Consider the following 15,642-nt stretch of genomic DNA (forward strand, 5'->3'; position numbering starts at 1 on the left):
TTTATGCCATAAATGCGTACAATGACGTCTCTTAAAAATAAAAGATAAAACAGAACTATACGAGAAAAACAAAGCAATGTGAACAATTGTTTCTCTATTTTTGTGAATTTGTCATCACACCGCTACGTTACTGTCAAATGTTTCATACTTTCATAGTTGTAAGAATCGAAAAGGCCATTACGTATTTTACGATATTTAAATTGAATAGTCTCTATAGGCCTGTTTACCGAACGTCAAATATTGCCATTGCACCAAATGCGGTTCAATGTAAAACAAAAGTGAAAAAAGTTCAAAGCGTCATTATAGCGTCATTAGATTACAGCAAATTTATTTAAGATTTTTTGGCTGTCGCATCATTGACTATATTCAAAATGAGTGGAACAAATAGTGATTCTTCGATGAGTAAGAAAATACGAAAAATATATAAAATAAGTATCAGTAATAATTTCGATTTCATTTAGCATCCCCAGTTACTTTTCAAACTCCGACTGTACCAAAAAGATCCAGATATACCTCACCAGAAGATGCGTTTGAAAGTTTTCTCATGGCTGTTGGTAACCTTCTTGAAGCGGTTAATGTGTACAGAGCGTATGTGTCTTTTTTTGATGAAATCAATTGGTATCAATTAATTTTTTTTTTTCACATATTTAAAAATAGAAAAAATTACGGTAATCTCGATGTAAAGAAACTGGAGGAAGTACGTGGAATCATTGCTGTACAAATAGAAGTACTACAAGAGGTGTCTAACATTTGCGTCATCGCTCAGCAAACCGATGGAAACATCCACAACGCAGCAAACGCTGATGCAATAATAAATTGTAGTGAGTATAAAAAATACGAGATGGTGTTGAGCAATAGCTTATATTTATACTTTTATGAACACGATTTTGATTTCATTTTTTTTAAAGATCTCCAGAAATTCCATTCCCGAGCAAACTCGTCAAGCCATGGACAGAACAAAATGAGTGCCACAAATAGTGACTCTTCGAACAGTAAGAAAAACCAACAATTTAAAAAATAAGTACCAATAACAGTTTCGATTTCATTAACAGCACCAGGTACTTCGGTAACTCCGTCTCGTGGACGAAGAACCAAAAATACATCGCCAAAATTTGCCTCTGATCATCTCGCCAAAGCCGTTGGATTTCTTTTTAAGATGGTTAATAGATACAAGTATGTTTCTTTTTTTAATGAAATCAATTGCAAACGTTTTATTTTTATTATTTTTTTATCCATTTAAAAAAAGGTGCAGTTTATTTAGTGAAGTCGATACGGACATGTTGAAGAAGATAAAGTCAGCCATTGATCTGCAAGTGGCCGAACTTCAAATTATCTCTGCCATGTGCGTGATCAATGAAAAATCTTCCGATGAAAGCAGCAGCAACTCAGCAGGTATATCTCAAAAAAAACCAAATTCCATTTGATAGCTTTAGAAGAATTAATGGTCTTACATTAACCGATTTCTGTATACTTCCAGTGTATCGTTCACATTTGACAACCAATTAAACAATGATTGGGCAACTAAAACTCCTTGTTTTTATATTTTTATAATCATGAATAGTAACCATTTTGATTTTATTCTTTTACAGTTCTTCAACCAGGAAACTCTTCAACCAATGCTTAGGCGAACAGCCACATCTCACATTAAAGGTCGACATAAAACCTTGGCAACGGTAGCCGCATTAAAAACTATAAACATATTCGATAAGTTAAATTCCATTGAGCTTTTTTATAAATAGAATAGATTTTTTTTGTTTCTCTAATTTTTAATAATTTAATAAAAAAAAATGCAGCAAACAAGAAAACTATTTGCTATTTTACAATCCAATATACGAACATAGTGTAAAAGTGAAAAATAATGCGCCTATAATTAAAAGTATTGCTATCCATGCGGGCATCATATGTCTATATGATAAACTGTGAATGCAAACTTTATTGTCAACTGAAATTGAAAGAACAGCGGCTTCTGTATTACTCGTTATGGCCGGTCCATCCAAATCTTTTTCCGGCAAGAATTCCAAACCGGTTACAAACATCGAATGAGCATTAGGAATGTGTAGGACACGTTGCAAACTAAATGCTATATAAATTGAAACTGAACCGGTAAACATAGTGCCAATTGCAACGAATCTGCCATCATCACGAACTGCCAACGAAGCAAGACTCTCATCAACAACGGCCGAATTGATCAGAGTACCATTTTCTGGGCTCCATTCCTGTAGATAACCCATCTAAATGCAAAATAATTGAATTAAATGTCTACAACGATTTCATCGTCACCAATCTCAAACACAACTTACCTGCTTTCCAACCTTTCCAATGGGATTTGCAATTGTAAATAGTCGATGGTGATCCGATTTCCCCTCAAAATTACCAAATCTACATCTTTTGAATAAATATTTGACATTATTTGGTGGTGTCCAATTTAATTTGGCACTCTCCTTTCCGGTTTCAACATTCCAAATCAATGCCAAACCATCTTTTGCAATCGACACTAGACGCTTGCTGTCAGGACTAAAGTCCAAATCATCGATTTCTTTTGTGTGTACATTTATAGCAAACATCTGTATCATACTTGGAAATTTCCAAATTCGAACGTGAGCATCTGTGCCACCCGTGGCCATAAATTTACAATTTGGACTAATCCGTACCACTCTCTGAAGGGGGCCATCCGTTGAGAAATCAGTTTGTCTGTAAAATAATGTTCAATTCATCAGTTTGGAATGCAATCAGTATGTTATCAAGAGATATTTACGTTAAATCACCAGCTTTTATTTCAAAACGAAGATAACGATTCTCATTCTGATTACCATCTGAATTTGTGTTCTTCGATGCTGAGTATCGTCGATTGGCAGATGCATCTTGTGAAGCTTTTCTCTTACGTAGATTTTGTTCGTCAAACGTAACTGAACTCCTTCGTCCCAACAATGGCTTGAGCGTCTCGATACGACCATTTTCGTTTTTATCAATTTTAATATTCACGTGATATAATTGACAATGACTCTCTTGACCGGCCACCAAATATGAATGATTGCCCGTACTTTTTACAGCGCAATTCATAACTACATTCGCTCCAGTCTCATGCCGAACAATTTCCTCAGCAACAAAGTTCTGTCCATTATGATATATTTCGTAAATTTCCTGATGTAATAAAAGACATTGAAATGTTGAAATAAATCTGGAACACAATGTAATTGACACATGATTTATACTTACAAAACCATTTGCTACGCCTGTTTTAGATGATCCACCTCCGCCTGCCACCAAAACATGACGGCTTGTTAGCATTTCAATCGAGTACAGTGGAAAGTTTACTCGCGCCAGTAAACCTTCTTGTGATCTACGTGGTGGCATGATTTTTGATTTGCTTCAAACGAAATTTCAATCAAATTTTACTATTTGTTATGGATATCACTTTATCTAAATGGAAATGCATAAAACCCTTTAGTTAAATTAAAACTATAATTGAATTATATTCAATAAAACAGATACAGGTATCTAATGTTATTCCATTCAAGGTGTCAGAAAAATATTGTAATTTGTCGTTAGTTTCACAATTTCTCCCGTTTCACTTCATGTGCCACATAGAGTATTTCGCGTTGCAGTAAAAGACGTCAAAATTTCAACATTATCAAATGTCAAATTATTCGTTTGTTTTCTCGGTCGCCTTGGTTATCAATAGATTATCTATTGAATATGTAGAAATAATAGAATAAAAATTTAAACCTATTTATTTTTAATATTCACGCTCAAAATGAAATTGAAAGAACTGCGAAAAAAATAATCACTACACAATAACTATAATAATATTTTACACATATTGAGGTTATGTTGTTTAGAAAAAGAAAAGTATTTTTTTTCCTTTTAAAAAATCAAAAGAACTCACTTTGTAAAATTAATAGTTCATTTTTAGATGAATTTTCGAAGCTATATGTGTTTTACTGTCCGTAGAAGAGATAAGAAGAATTGACATACATATCGATAGACGTTATTTGTCATATTGTAATGTATATTGTATAAACAGTGAGTTTGACAGATCTGTCATTCCAAGAAAAATTGTATACATAATAGGAACTTTATGCTATTTTTAATGATACAACGAGTATTGTGGTGTTTTTTTTTTTAAATAAATCCACTTAAAAAATGGAAGTAAAAAAATTAGATGAATTTTTAAAGAGTTGTTGTCGTATATGTTTGTCAATTTCTATCGATGAAATGATAGACTCATTGAATGTTGTCGAAAATTTTAACAAAACAATCGATCAGCTGCTGTTTGAATGTGCCAATTTAAAGGTAAACAATATATTAGAAATAAGTTTGAAAAATAATCAACAACATTTTCAAATGTTTTATTGTAACGCAGATGTTAGGCGTTGATAGTCATCCACGAAAACTATGCGAAGAATGCACTCAAGAACTTATAATGGTAGCAAGGTTTCGCGAGAAATGTGAAATCTCAACGGAGGCATTGAATCAGATAAAACGAAAAATCAACAAACAATTCGATGAAAGTGAACAAGTCGATATCGGAACAGTTGGTATAAATGAACAAGAGGAGCTCAGTAACACCAACAGTAATAACGAAACGCTTTACGAGAATATCGAATACGCAGAAGATAATGTTGAATACGTTATCTATGATGAAATAGATGTAACTGAAAATCTGATACAAGATACAAATGTAGAAAGTAGCATTCAAAACGATGCTGAAAATGTAAACATTAAAAGTGTAGAGGTTTGTTTAAATATATCTTCATATTCAATTGCACGATTTAAGTCATTGTACATTAACATTTCAGACACCGAAACGAAAATCATCGCCCAAAACTAAACACAAGCAAAAGAAAGAGACTGAAAGCAAACAGACGTCAAAGTCGATCATCAAACATCACTGCAAATTATGTGGAGCAGGATTTGCACAAGTGAACAATTATACCAGGCATTTGCAAACTCATAATGAACCCAACGACATGTACTTATTTGGATAAAAATGATGATTTTGACCGTTTTTGAAATTTTTTCTTAACATTCTACTTTTTAGTGAGTACAGCTTGGTGGACATGGAGAACTTTGAGGAAACTGTTGCGATGAGCCCAATTGGAGCCGACTTGCTGCAACCAGATTATAGTACTGGAATTGAAAGTGATCAACCCATCGAGAAAAACAAAAAGGCTATTCATGCATGTCAGTTCTGTGGTCGGAAGTTTCCATCCCAATCTCTTTTGGCCACACATATTCGAATACACACGAATGAGCGACCATTTAAGTGCAGCATGTGTGCAAAATCATTCAAAACACAAGGTGCACTTGATTTACACGTTCGACGTCACAATGGAGTGTGAGTATTCTACACAAAAAATGATTTTTTTATGTGATATGTTACTATTGATTATTTTTTGTAAATAGGAAACCATATATTTGTAACGTTTGTGATCGTGGATTCGTAGAGAGTAGCAATTTGAAGGTGCATATGAGGTAAAGCTATAATTCGTTACCGAATTCATTCGAGCGATAAACTTCTAAACAACATGCTTCTATAAATTTATTTTACAACAGAGTACACACGGGTGAAAAACCGCATCGATGCGTACAATGCAATAGATCTTTTTCGCGAGTATTTTTGCTGCAAATTCATATGCGTACACACACCGGTGAAAAACCGTATCAATGCCCTTACACTTCGTGTGACAAATCGTTCGCACAACAAGGAGATCTAGCCGCACATAAACGCATTCATTCAGGTGAGAATTTAATTTATTGCATTGTGCATTCGTTACCTATCATTCTTTATCATTCAGGTGAGCGTCCACATCGCTGTAAAATTTGTCATAAAGGTTTCATAAAAAGTAGCGGGCTAACACAGCATATGCGAAGGCATTCCAGACCAGTTTCAAAAATAAACGTGAATAGTGTGGAAAATTCGTCCGTTGACAATAAATGCATAAGCAATGAAAGTGTCATGATCTGCTACAAAGAATAAAAACATTCAAACTTCAGAAATTGAAAAAAAAAAAAAAATGTCAATAGAAAACGATGTACAATGGTACTGTTTCCAAATTCCATAGTTGCAATGTAGTGTTGCCCGAGGAAAAGAATAAATGCTTTATATTGACAGTGCAGAACTGGTCATTGTTTACAAGTGATTATACTATAGAAATAATAAACAACATGAAATTTTCTCAATAAATTTTTACATTTGGTTTTTTCTTTATTTTCGAGAAAAGAAAGAAAAAATGAGAATTGAGTTTGAAAAAATTTGTCGAACGTGCATGGCAAAGCCAATGACACTGGTTTCCATTTGGCCATCGAATAACTTTTCTATAAAAAATACAAACATTGCACTTGATTCTTCATCATTGTCCTTTATGCTAACTACATTAATAAGATCAGAGGTGAGTGTGCTATTGACACTGGGCCTGATTGATAAATGACTGTCCAATAACCAATGAATAAACATTTCCATCCAAAATAGGTTAAAATCGATGACGAATTACCAGCAAAAATGTGTCTTGATTGTATCAGCGAAATGAATCAGGCATATGCATTTGTTCAGAAATGCGAACGTTCGGAAAAAACACTACGATCTCTCTTGGAACAAACTACATGTATCCAAACAAATCCGGACACCGACAAAACTAGAGATGCATCGGTTCTATGTTCATCAAATTCAGTAAAATCTTATAATTTGAACCACAATAACTCTTACCAGTGTTCCAATTGCTATGTTGGATCTAAAACAAACACCGAATTTGAGCATCATTCATGTGATAAACAGATAGAGTTAGCAGAAATTGAACAAATTGAATACGTTCAAACTGTGGAATGTATTTCAAGCCAACCCAAGATCACAGAAGCACTAGTCAAAGACTTCATTGCCGAGAGAACAATGAAATTTAATTGTGGTGATTGCAATGCAATATTCTCTAGCAAACGTTCACTTAGTTTGCATATTAACTCCCATAAATGCACACAACAAGCATATGAATGTGATATATGCCAGAAAGTGTTTATTAAGAAACGTTATCTCGTCAGACATTTACAACGAATGCATCAAATGATGAATAAGGTGTGCAAAGTAACATTTGATGACGGAAATAGACCGATTCACAAGAGAAATTACAAATGTCATTTATGTTCGAAAGGTAAATTTCGCTATAGTTAGTGGATTTATTTGAGAATTTATATTTCTAAATGTTGAAACTTTAGCTTTCACAATGAGTTCGTCACTAAAGCAGCACATACGAATCCATACACAAGAAAAACCATACACATGTGAAGTATGCGGTCGTAGTTTTACTCAAAATTCAAATTTGAGGCAACATTTGATGCGCCATAAACAGAATAAGCCATTTAAATGTGAAAAATGTTCTGCAAATTTTGTTACCAAAGGCGAATTAAATTCGCACCGGCGAACACATAACGAAGATCCTCTTCTATCGCATCCATTTAGCTGTGAAGTATGCAAGTCCCGCTTCACAACTTCATCATCACTGGTTGAGTCATTCGTGACATTGATTTTTATCGAAAAGGTTTTTGTCTATTCTCAAAAATTGAATCATTACTTTCAGGTAAAACATAGGCGCATCCACAGTGGTGAGAGGCCATATCAATGTGATTTATGCCCTCTTCGCTTTGCAGCGCTCAGTACACAGAAAAATCATCGCCGAACTCACACAGGGGAAAAGCCATTTAAATGTTTGAATTGTCATAAATCGTTTACACAAAGATCTGATTGTATATCCCATCTTCGCACTCATACAGGTATATTTCAAATGCCAATCATTGTCGCATTTTAATTTAAACGATTTCACTTCAGGAAGTCATATGTTGTATGAATGTAAACAACGCAAGCTATCGTGTACGGATTCAAAATCCTTAAATATAAATATGATAAAACATCAAATGGAACAACCGGTTGAACAATCGATTAATTTGGAACGAAAATGAAAAAAATGTGATAAATGACAAAAATTAAATAATAATAAAATAAAAATGAGAAAACAATCCAAATTTGAATTATATCTTCACTGTTGTGTCATTGACGTCATGAATGTGAATGTACCTTAATAATACAAACAACTCGACGAAAATAGAGGTGAATTTCGTGCATATTCAAAGTTTCAAATGAGATCCGCTTCAACTTCATGCCAATAGAGACAACAAATTTGGCGCCCAATTCTTCGTTAAACGCACTCTTGTCAAATGTTCGATCGAATTATGTGTGTTTTGCATTAAATTTCGATCACGGACGCATAATTATTTTTTCTTTTTGTTATTGATTTAGTGTACTCAGGCAGCTAAATTAAATAAATTCAATGTGTTATCGTTTATTTGTTGAACCGGACACAAATTATTTGTAAATATTTGTAGAACAATTTTTTACAAGATCAAATGGATCGAAAATGATGATTTCACAATAGATTGAAGTATTCATATACAAAAAGTGATTGAACCCGCTAAAAAAATTCAGTAGAAACATCGACGACGACAACGACAACGACAGCAATAACAACAACAACAACAAAAACTAAAACGCACTGTGAACATTTACCGAGTCTCTTTGTGCAATCAAAGTGAATTCGTGTAGATTTGCGTTTTGTTTTGTGTTAAAATTAAAATATAAAATCCATTTTTTTTTCGGTTTGTACAAAAAAAATCGTGATGAAATCATCGCCAAAGATGAATGAAATGCCAGCGTCAACTGGTTCAAAGACTCCGGCTAGCGGTAAAAAATTGGTGCAAGCACGCCTTCCATTCAAAACACTGGGTGGTAGTGAGCCACCGTTCACAACCTCAAACGATACAGCGGACGTTGTTTTAGTCAGTGCGAACACACTTACTCCTGATAACAATCGAAAACGTAAGCAAAGTGCAACAATCACAAAAGATGATGGCATTCGTGCACCGAAAATAAATCGATGCGTTTTGGACAGCACCAATGAGGTCAGATTGGAAAGTTCGGAAACGATGGAAAGTGATTTGTCTTCGGGTGAAACTGAAACTGTCAACAAAAAAACATTGGGTAATAATTCAGAGAGCAAAGAAAATGTATGTGTTGACAAGTGTGAGGCTGACGACGAAATTTTAAATGACACTCGCAAAGAAACCGTTGACAAAGCTGATCGTGCAAGTTCTACACCAAAAGCAAAGCAGTCTCTTGAGTTTGATGAAGAGCGATCGAAACCGCGCAAATCAAAAAGACATGAAGCGAGCATCCCGAAAATAAAATTGCCCATCAGTAAAAAGTCGAAAAAGAACAAAAAATTAAAAAAATCTTTGCTAAGCACTTCGTCGAGCGCTGAAGCATCTATGGAGGAAGAAGATCAACCAGAAGAAGATGCTGCCATGGATGTGGATGCAGTCGAAAATGTTGAAAGTACCACCGATTCAGATAGTGAATCAATGGAACATGATGATGCGGCTGACAATAATGATTCTAGCAATGTTGCCGACAAAAGTTTTTTGAATGATTCGATTCTTTCAAATGCATCCGATCTTCCCACAACACCGGGTAACTGTAAAATGACACCGAAACAGTTACAACGGCGCCTTGAATCGGAAAAAAAGAAGCAGGAGAAAGAACGGGCCAAAGTTGAACGCGAGCGCGCTTTACAAGAGGAGAAAGAAAGTCGCCAGCGTGAAAAGGAAGAACGAGAATTACAGAAAAAGCGCGAACGTGAAGAAAAGGGTATGCATTAATCATCTTAATATTTCTATGCAACGTTCGGTCCGTATGTACAAGTAGTTCTATTTCTTTCAACAAACTATAACTAATTTCGTAACATTTATATGCACTGAATATTATAATTTATTGAATTACAACAATTTGCATCTTTTTCAACAAGTGGATTCGCTGTACTGTAACCACTTTGCATGTATTTTCCACATGTGATTACTTTCTTCGGCATTTCTTGTTTTCAATTTTTGACAAACACGCATGTGAAATGATATTATGTCTCTTTGCATGAATAAATTACATTTATCTGAATTTCTCTGAATTGAATCGTATGGAAATTTCTTAGTTTGATAGTAATTGGATGAATATTTAAAGACATTCATATATGTCGGGCTTAACTGAACTCACTATAATAATGCATTTTTCAGAGGAACAACGCAAGAAAGAGAAAGAAAAACTACTCGAAGAAAAGCAACGCGAAAAAGAACAGAAAGAACAACAACGGAAAATGGAGCGTGAAGAGAAAGGTGCAGAAATGATTTATTTTGGAAGTATCTCTAAAATATAACATAAACTTAATCATTTTTTTTAACATTCACTTATCAGAAGAACAAAAGAAACGCGAAAAGGAGGAAAAAGAGTTGCAGAAGAAGAAAGAGAGAGAAGAGAAAGGTTACCCATTGCCATTTAAACTAATTATTATTAACTAATCAATTCGTTTTCAATGGAAATATTTTAGAGCGTGAGAAGGAAGAGGAGCGAAAGAAAAGGGAAGAGGAAAAGCAAAAAAAGATGGAGGCTGAACAGAATAAAAATCGCAAAACCGCAGAGGCTTTTGCCAAGTTTTTTGTTCCAAAGAAGGTCGATAATAAAATGGAGACTAGCGACAACGATGACAAGATGGACACGGATCAAGCTCAACATTCAAATTTCATTTCGTTTCAAATAAAAGCAGATATGAAATTGGCACCAGTGACTCGTCGAACAATTAACGGAGACGAACGATCGAATTTGGAAGAATTGATCGCATCTAATACGTCAAAGCGTGATTTGTATGTGTCTGAATTGAAAAGTCATACCATTGTTCCAAGGAAAAGTACGCGCACCTGGCTGGATGACGAAGAATGTAGCACTGATGAATTATTCATTATCGGTAATTAATCAAATAATGGACGGTGATTATAAATGGCATACACTAAGATTATGTTTCGTTCTATCGTAATTGCAGGAGAAATTGACAGTCAAGGCGTACAAGTCATGCAAGACGAACCGAAAAAATTGTACCGAGCCAAATTTTTCAAGTTTTCGGAAAATCGGCGACCAGCATTCTATGGCACCTGGCGTAAAAGAAGCCAAACCGTTCGACCACGCAAGCCATTTGGAAAGGACTCAGTAAGCATATCATGAATTTTGTTAAAGAAAAATAATTTAAACTTTGTTTTAAAAATATTTGTAGAGACTGGATTATGAGGTAGATTCTGACGATGAATGGGAAGAAGAAGAGCCCGGGGAATCATTGCATGGATCAGATGATGAAAAAGAAGCCGAGTCTGAAGACGAATACGAGATCGATAACGGTATGAATGTCAAATAAAGTAGATTTTATTGGATTGTTTTTTGAATTTTTTTTTTAAATATATTTCACAGAATTTTTCGTTCCGCATGGTCATTTGTCGGACGAAGAGCTTCAGAATGAAGATGAAACTGAGAATGATCCAGAAAATTTGAAAGTAAAACTAAAAATAGCTCAAAATGAATTTGATGACGAGCGAAAGAAGAAAACACACAAACTAAAACCATGTTTGATCGGTCTAATTTGGCAAAAGTCAGATGGTTCAAAACCAGAAAACTGTTCCAACCGTGTTTGGGAAATAATGAATAAGCATGCAATGCTATTCAATGGACCAAGTGTGAAAGTTGAACGACCAAACAACCAACAACAAGCCGACGATGACGATGAAAATCACAACAAAACGATGGGAGTTAGACGCTTGAATATTGGCGAAAAAGAGATACCCGATTTAATTCGCTTGATAAATGGCAATCAAAACAGTTCCAAGAACTTAACGAAAGAGTTTTGCGCATACCTGGCAAAAAATCATCAACCACAACGAGAATATAATCGTGCCTGCATCACATCAAAAATCAAAGAGTTGGCCAAATGGCAACCATGCCCAGAAGAAGGTCGTATGCACAAAAAACTTTGTTGGTATGTTCCGATTGAAACACGTAAACGATACGGTGTCAGCGATTTGACTTTCCCGAACACATGGTCGTACATCTTCCTATCGAAAGGTACAAATGAGACTGGTGAGAGTGAAGGCGATGCCAAACTTGGCGAAAACAAAGACACATCGAAAAAAGATGATAATCCCGAAATCATCAATTTGTCAGATGATTCAAATAGCTGTAGTTTGTCGGAGACTTTAACACCCGAACTGATCAAACAAGCATCGTCGAAACGAACCAACTACAATATTGCCAAGTTCATTCGTCCATTGACACACGATGAAAAGAAAAAGCAATTCGAACCGATTACGTTGGTTCGTCGTCCATCAGAAGATCAATTAAACGATTTTCCGTCCACATCACGGGTGGCAGAAGAAAAGAACAATTCGGCACAAGCCAAAATACGACAATCCAAATCATCGTCAGAAGCGCCGACTACAAAAAAACGTGTGAAGGTTTTGATGTCAGGTCCAGTTGGACAAGAACTTTCGCCAAAACTTAAAACCACATTGGTTACACAGTTTTTAAGTGGTAATTTCTAGGGGCAATTCACTTAAAAATTGCTCATTAATTATTATTGATTGTTTTTCGATTGTTTTTCGATTATTTTAAATTAATTCGATTCTTTTCTTTTGTGATTCTCCCCTTAGGTAATTTAAGAAAGCGAAAATCAACTGACGTAAACGATGATGCAACAACAGTTTCATCTTCCACCAGCACAGCGGGCACAAGTGATGGCGCGAAGAAGTCCAAGCTCAACAGTTCAGTTATTGTCATCGACTAAGGCAAACTTTGAATAGAATTTTGCAGAGTTTATAGATGTTTAAGTTCCCTTTCTTTCTCAAACCATACATCGTTTATTCGTTAGTTTAGAGAATAATTGAAGTAAATAATTATAATGATACCGTAGTCGACGAACAATTAATTCATTCGAAATCTACATAAATTAATTTTTCGAATTAGATATATCTACTGATAATTCCCATTGAAGTTGGTCTAAAAAATGAGTTAGGATTACAGTGAAGTTGAAGAAAATAAATAAATTAAATAAGCACTAGACAAATTATTATGTGTTTTATTTTATTAGGAAAATAAACGGTTATATGGTGTTGTTTTTGTTATTCCAAAAAATGCAAATGTGACAAAAGAGAAATATTTTTTTTCACCGATACATGGATACGAACGCTTTTGAACTTGAAGAGTTTGGAAATTATTTAAGTACTTGGTAATACTAAGTTGGTATACTACTGATTAATTGACAATTAAATTAGTAAAATATCTTAAAATGTTGTACATGGGAATAGCCTGTTAGATTTTTTTTTCAGCTAAAACATTACAAAAAGCAATTGATGATGGGTTTCTATTACAATTTAATTGACATTTAAATTAAGTACTATGAAGTAAATTGAAGTAAACAGACATTTTACGAGTGCCATTCTAAACATTTTTTTTTTTAAATGTGAATATTGTCTTGATTGCTTTAATAGTATGAGTCATATTCACTGGGTCTGTGATGTGAATAAGTTTGCATGGGTAATTTATTATCATTATAGAATCGTTCATGGTCGAATCGCTTTTCTTTAAATGATGAATTATTGCGTACCATATCATCGTTGTAAATTTTCATTGGTTTTGTTGTGCGATACTCATGCTTAAACGGTTTGTCTGGGCGATGGTATGCATTGCTAACCATACTGTTGGCTTCATAGCGATTATAATATTCAGGGTAGTATGGAGCCGGTTCGTATCTGGAATCATAACGATCATACGATCTATATCGAAAATCGACAGACGGTGGACTTCGGACAACTTCTGGCAGATAAGCATAGTATATGGTTCTCTTGCGCGGCACAACCGATGACGCTGGCAAAGATGGTTGCATTGAATCTGTGCGCATGTAGTACCGGCTATCGATATCATTTCCATACATTGGTGGATAAAAGTCTCTGTAGTCAGGAATGTCATAGCGACTACCAGGGTAAGCATACTGCCTGCGCATGTATAAATCGTAAGGTAAGTTATAATCAAACATCGGATCGTACGGCATGTCTGGTTGTGAATGTGGAGGTGGCGGAGGATACATGTCTTCGAAGTATCGGCTTAAATGCAAAGAAATTCCATTATGTATTTTCAGAGGAGAGAAAAATGAAAAAAAAAAAGTTAAAATCTTACTCATCATAGTGATTGTTATTCATATCGCGATCAGGGTATGAAGATGGTCTATTTGTACTTCTCTCTGGATATCGTTCACTACTTGATGTCGGTGTCGATTCTTTGCTGTTGTGCAGAAGCGGTGGGCTCTTATAGAAATCGGATTTGGTGGCACTGGTTTTTGTATCATCACGGTCAAGAGATTTCTTTTGCTGGGCGGTGACAAAATTCACTCGAGGTGTTCGCGATTTCATACCTTCATTGATGCTTAACGATGATGTGTCCATTGCCATTGAATCCTCTTCATGTTGAATCTTTGAATATTCAAATGGCGATCGAGCAAATTTTCCACTAACCAATGCTGCAGCTGAGGGGCTTGGTGAATTTTCTGAATTGATATTCGACTTTATTTCATCTTTTGATGATGTGATTTTGATTTTTTTCTCATTTTCAATACTGCGTCGTCGCCGACCTTGGGTTGGTGGTAAAATGATGCTACCAAAAGGTAAATTACTATTATCGGTAGATTCGTCGCTGTCATCATTTGGAAATTTTTTCTTTAACCATTTTTTTAGTTTTCGAAATGCGACCGGATTCGTTGGTGTTATTTGGCTCTCGTCAATGGACATTTTTCTTGAATATCCATTCACTGAATTCGGACGAAAATGACTAATCAAGCCATCGGATTCTTTTATGTCGTGGCTACGTTTATTACGCACTGAATTGAATAACGGACCTTTACTTAGGCTACGCGCCTCAAAGTAATCATCGTCGGCCAATGTTTCTGGAAACGTATAACCTTCGAGCATTTCCGTTTCTTCAGGTATTAGCATTGCTAGTGATATTTGGAGAAATAATATCATCACCCAAATCCGCTCCATTTTTTTATTTTCTGAAAAAGTCGGAAAACGAAAAAAAAATGACAAATGACACCACATCATTAACATATATTTCAAAACTGTTATAAACGGTGTACAATTTTAAACATAGAAAGTATTCGTTACACAAGCTAACAAAAGAACACAGCCACAGAAAAAAAAAATCAACATTTTTACATCGTGAACCGGAAATGGACAAACATTGTATGTGCAAATGGTCAAATTGTTTTTTATTTTATTTTTACGGTTGGATATCGGTTAATTTGATGAAATGAACGTTTTTATATACGAGATTTATTCTTTTATTTATTGACACAAATTAATAAAATATTGATAAATTTATCCTCCATTTTTTTTTTTTTTTTGAAACTGAAAGGAATAATATATTCCAAAACACGATTTTATTGAATTAAATTTTATAAAAGCTAATTTAATGACGCGTGAGTGTGTGTATAGCGTATAGACATGAAAAAAATTCACATAAAAATCATTACCATAAATAAATATGAGCACGTACAATATCTGATTTTCACAAGTTTAAAAACAAATCAAATAGCTCCAGGTCGCAATGCTCTACTAAGTAAAATATATATCAAACATAACTGTTTGACTGTCAATTGCAAACTAAAAATTTAGGTATACGATTTTAGTCATCGAGCTCATGTTCGCACACTCATCATGATCATCAGCGATATGGAGCTACCGAAG

The 15,642-nt window shown here is 34.7% G+C and overlaps 5 protein-coding genes across 6 annotated transcripts; 3 read left to right on the forward strand and 2 right to left on the reverse strand.

The window, feature by feature from the left end:
* Positions 1-123: 123 nt before the first annotated feature.
* Positions 124-1,783, forward strand: LOC116342581. Of its 2 annotated transcripts, XM_031770256.1 has the most exons (8): positions 124-402; positions 462-588; positions 658-821; positions 909-992; positions 1,053-1,173; positions 1,247-1,392; positions 1,478-1,517; positions 1,590-1,657. In XM_031770256.1, the coding sequence occupies exons 1-7, from the start codon at positions 372-374 to the stop codon at positions 1,504-1,506; spliced, it is 702 nt and encodes a 233-aa protein (XP_031626116.1). In that variant the 5' UTR covers positions 124-371; the 3' UTR covers positions 1,507-1,517; positions 1,590-1,657. The 2 variants fall into 2 exon arrangements, with proteins under 2 accessions (XP_031626116.1, XP_031626115.1); XM_031770255.1 differs by lacking the exon at positions 1,478-1,517 and having other exon boundaries at positions 125-402; positions 1,590-1,783.
* On the reverse strand, positions 1,618-4,007 carry LOC116342580 (prolactin regulatory element-binding protein). Its single transcript, XM_031770254.1, has 6 exons — positions 3,887-4,007; positions 3,493-3,687; positions 3,217-3,420; positions 2,756-3,141; positions 2,301-2,691; positions 1,618-2,231 (listed from the first exon to the last, which is right to left on the reverse strand). The coding sequence occupies exons 3-6, from the start codon at positions 3,352-3,354 to the stop codon at positions 1,818-1,820; spliced, it is 1,329 nt and encodes a 442-aa protein (XP_031626114.1). The 5' UTR covers positions 3,355-3,420; positions 3,493-3,687; positions 3,887-4,007; the 3' UTR covers positions 1,618-1,817.
* On the forward strand, positions 3,932-7,981 carry LOC116342633 (zinc finger protein 84-like). The gene is made up of 12 exons (XM_031770320.1): positions 3,932-4,293; positions 4,364-4,735; positions 4,800-4,972; positions 5,042-5,338; positions 5,407-5,475; positions 5,557-5,741; positions 5,799-5,976; positions 6,155-6,392; positions 6,473-7,142; positions 7,207-7,493; positions 7,569-7,761; positions 7,817-7,981. Exons 1-12 carry the CDS (start codon positions 4,144-4,146, stop codon positions 7,945-7,947), a joined length of 2,943 nt encoding a protein of 980 aa, XP_031626180.1. The 5' UTR covers positions 3,932-4,143; the 3' UTR covers positions 7,948-7,981.
* A 218-nt stretch (positions 7,982-8,199) lies between these two features.
* Positions 8,200-12,968, forward strand: LOC116342582 (chromatin assembly factor 1 subunit A-like). The gene is made up of 8 exons (XM_031770257.1): positions 8,200-9,688; positions 10,105-10,203; positions 10,283-10,348; positions 10,416-10,829; positions 10,905-11,068; positions 11,133-11,253; positions 11,324-12,436; positions 12,556-12,968. The coding sequence occupies exons 1-8, from the start codon at positions 8,662-8,664 to the stop codon at positions 12,687-12,689; spliced, it is 3,138 nt and encodes a 1,045-aa protein (XP_031626117.1). The 5' UTR covers positions 8,200-8,661; the 3' UTR covers positions 12,690-12,968.
* Positions 12,954-15,642, reverse strand: LOC116342578. Its single transcript, XM_031770251.1, has 3 exons — positions 15,429-15,642; positions 14,078-14,948; positions 12,954-14,004 (listed from the first exon to the last, which is right to left on the reverse strand). The coding sequence occupies exons 2-3, from the start codon at positions 14,935-14,937 to the stop codon at positions 13,386-13,388; spliced, it is 1,479 nt and encodes a 492-aa protein (XP_031626111.1). The 5' UTR covers positions 14,938-14,948; positions 15,429-15,642; the 3' UTR covers positions 12,954-13,385.

This window comes from Contarinia nasturtii, unplaced genomic scaffold (genome assembly GCF_009176525.2).
Source record: "Contarinia nasturtii isolate CC-2019 unplaced genomic scaffold, AAFC_CNas_1.1 Cnas_scaffold_864, whole genome shotgun sequence".
Lineage (NCBI taxonomy): Eukaryota > Metazoa > Arthropoda > Insecta > Diptera > Cecidomyiidae > Contarinia > Contarinia nasturtii.

What these genes read in the sequence shown, in the direction of transcription:
- LOC116342581 (XM_031770255.1), top strand. Translation starts at nt 372, where the DNA reads ATGAGTGGAACAAATAGTGATTCTTCGATGA. An exon ending in AAATAGTGACTCTTCGAACA is followed by an intron (nt 993 to 1,052) that starts GTAAGAAAAACC and finishes TTTCATTAACAG; the next exon opens with CACCAGGTACTTCGGTAACT. An exon ending in AAGATGGTTAATAGATACAA is followed by an intron (nt 1,174 to 1,246) that starts GTATGTTTCTTT and finishes ATTTAAAAAAAG; the next exon opens with GTGCAGTTTATTTAGTGAAG.
- LOC116342580 (XM_031770254.1), bottom strand. Translation starts at nt 3,354, where the DNA reads ATGCCACCACGTAGATCACAAGAAGGTTTACTGGCGCGAGTAAACTTT. An exon ending in CAGGCGTAGCAAATGGTTTT is followed by an intron (nt 3,142 to 3,216) that starts GTAAGTATAAAT and finishes TTATTACATCAG; the next exon opens with GAAATTTACGAAATATATCA. An exon ending in ATAAAAGCTGGTGATTTAAC is followed by an intron (nt 2,692 to 2,755) that starts GTAAATATCTCT and finishes ATTATTTTACAG; the next exon opens with ACAAACTGATTTCTCAACGG.
- LOC116342633 (XM_031770320.1), top strand. Translation starts at nt 4,144, where the DNA reads ATGGAAGTAAAAAAATTAGATGAATTTTTAAAGAGTTGTTGTCGTATA. An exon ending in GTTCGACGTCACAATGGAGT is followed by an intron (nt 5,339 to 5,406) that starts GTGAGTATTCTA and finishes TTTTGTAAATAG; the next exon opens with GAAACCATATATTTGTAACG. An exon ending in ACATAAACGCATTCATTCAG is followed by an intron (nt 5,742 to 5,798) that starts GTGAGAATTTAA and finishes TTTATCATTCAG; the next exon opens with GTGAGCGTCCACATCGCTGT.
- LOC116342582 (XM_031770257.1), top strand. Translation starts at nt 8,662, where the DNA reads ATGAAATCATCGCCAAAGATGAATGAAATGCCAGCGTCAACTGGTTCA. An exon ending in GCGCGAACGTGAAGAAAAGG is followed by an intron (nt 9,689 to 10,104) that starts GTATGCATTAAT and finishes TGCATTTTTCAG; the next exon opens with AGGAACAACGCAAGAAAGAG. An exon ending in TGATGAATTATTCATTATCG is followed by an intron (nt 10,830 to 10,904) that starts GTAATTAATCAA and finishes TCGTAATTGCAG; the next exon opens with GAGAAATTGACAGTCAAGGC.
- LOC116342578 (XM_031770251.1), bottom strand. Translation starts at nt 14,937, where the DNA reads ATGGAGCGGATTTGGGTGATGATATTATTTCTCCAAATATCACTAGCA. An exon ending in AATAACAATCACTATGATGA is followed by an intron (nt 14,005 to 14,077) that starts GTAAGATTTTAA and finishes TTTGCATTTAAG; the next exon opens with CCGATACTTCGAAGACATGT.